Source organism: Peromyscus eremicus, chromosome 4 (genome assembly GCF_949786415.1).
Source record: "Peromyscus eremicus chromosome 4, PerEre_H2_v1, whole genome shotgun sequence".
Lineage (NCBI taxonomy): Eukaryota > Metazoa > Chordata > Mammalia > Rodentia > Cricetidae > Peromyscus > Peromyscus eremicus.
In genome coordinates this window covers 62,350,972-62,352,632 of record NC_081419.1, presented here as the reverse complement: position 1 = coordinate 62,352,632, position 1,661 = coordinate 62,350,972, and the positions used below count along the sequence as shown (strand labels likewise).

At 40.6% G+C, this 1,661-nt stretch overlaps 1 protein-coding gene across 1 annotated transcript; it reads left to right on the top strand.

Annotated features, from left to right (window-relative positions):
• The first annotated feature begins 224 nt into the window (after positions 1 to 224).
• Positions 225 to 1,151, top strand: LOC131908184 (olfactory receptor 5AK2-like). Its single transcript, XM_059259232.1, has one exon. It carries the CDS (start codon positions 225 to 227, stop codon positions 1,149 to 1,151), a length of 927 nt encoding a protein of 308 aa, XP_059115215.1.
• Positions 1,152 to 1,661: the final 510 nt, after the last annotated feature.

Genomic DNA, 1,661 nt, shown 5'->3' with positions numbered 1-1,661 from the left:
ATTATAGATGTAAGCCGCTGTGCCTAGCCCCTCATGTTAACCTTTAAAACCAACATGTGTTGTGTGACAGAATATGTTCTTAGTCTTATTTGGAAACCAAATGTGGTGGAATACATTCAAGGCTAATGCCCTCAGCCTTCTCTACTCTTCTTTCTTTCTAGCCCTTCAGCTGATTTTTAATTTTTTTTTTTTTTTTTTTTTTTTTTTTTTTTTTTTTACTAACCATGGAACAAAATGACACCAAAGTGACTGAATTCATTCTTCTGGGATTTGCCGGGCAACACAAGTCTTGGCACATCCTGTTCATAATATTTCTAATGATCTATGTTGCCACACTCATGGGTAACATTGGAATGATACTGCTCATCAAGATTGATTCTTCCCTTCACACTCCCATGTACTTTTTCCTCCAACACCTAGCCTTTGTTGATCTCTGCTACACCTCAGCGATCACTCCCAAGATGCTGAAAAACTTTACAGAGACAAAAGCATCCATCTCCTTCACAGGGTGCATGTTACAATTGCTGGCCTATGGTACTTTTGCCACCATCGACTGTTTCATCCTAGCTGCTATGGCTGTGGACCGCTATGTGGCCATCTGTAACCCATTGCGCTATCCCATCGTCATGTCCCAGAGACTCTGCATTCTGCTGCTGGTTGGTTCGTACACCATGGGCTTCCTAAATGCTTCTGTAAACACAGGTTTCACATTTTCACTGAACTTTTGCAAATCCAATGCCATCAATCATTTTTTCTGTGATGAGCCTCCCATTCTTGCCCTGTCGTGCTCCAGTATTGATTTCAGTATCATGCTACTCACGGTCTTTGTGGGGTTCAACCTGATGAGCACTGTGTTGGTTGTCATCTTTTCCTACATATATATCTTGGCTGCCATCCTAAGGATGTCTTCTGCTGCAGGAAGGAAAAAGGCCTTCTCCACATGTGCCTCCCACCTGACTGCAGTGACCATTTTCTATGGGACTCTCTCCTATATGTATCTACACCCACATACCAGTGAATCCCAAGAGCAAGAAAAGGCAGCTTCTGTATTTTATGGCATAATTATTCCCATGTTAAACCCCTTAATCTATAGCCTGAGAAACCAAGATGTGATAGAAGCCTTTAAAAAGATAGGAAAGAAATTCTTATAATTTGAGCATCCATTTATAACTCAACATGGTTTATCAAGCAAGTCACCAATTCCCCGTTATTTCTCAACCTCAAATATTATAGCACATGCTGAGTTGCAGCACATGACTTGAAGGCATTATTTCATTATATCAATTGTATTTGATGGGTATAGCAAAACAATTCAAATACTTAAATAAAGTAACTTTCATTCAGGATGTTCAAAAAGAAATGTTCAGTGTTGCTTTTGTGCTTCTTGAAAAGATTTGTTTAATTTTAATCATGGGTATGTATGTGAGAGAGTGTATGCCACACGTATGCTGGAGCCTGCAGAAGCCAGAGGAGAGCATCAGATCCCCTGAATCTGACATTGTGAGCCACCCAATGTGGGTGCTGGAAACTGAATTTGGGTCCGCTACAAATGTCATGCTTAACTGCTGAGCCATCTCCCCAGCCTCACTTTTTTTTTAATTTTTATTTTGCAATACAATTCAGTTCTACATATCAGCCACGGATTCCCTTGTTCTCCCCCC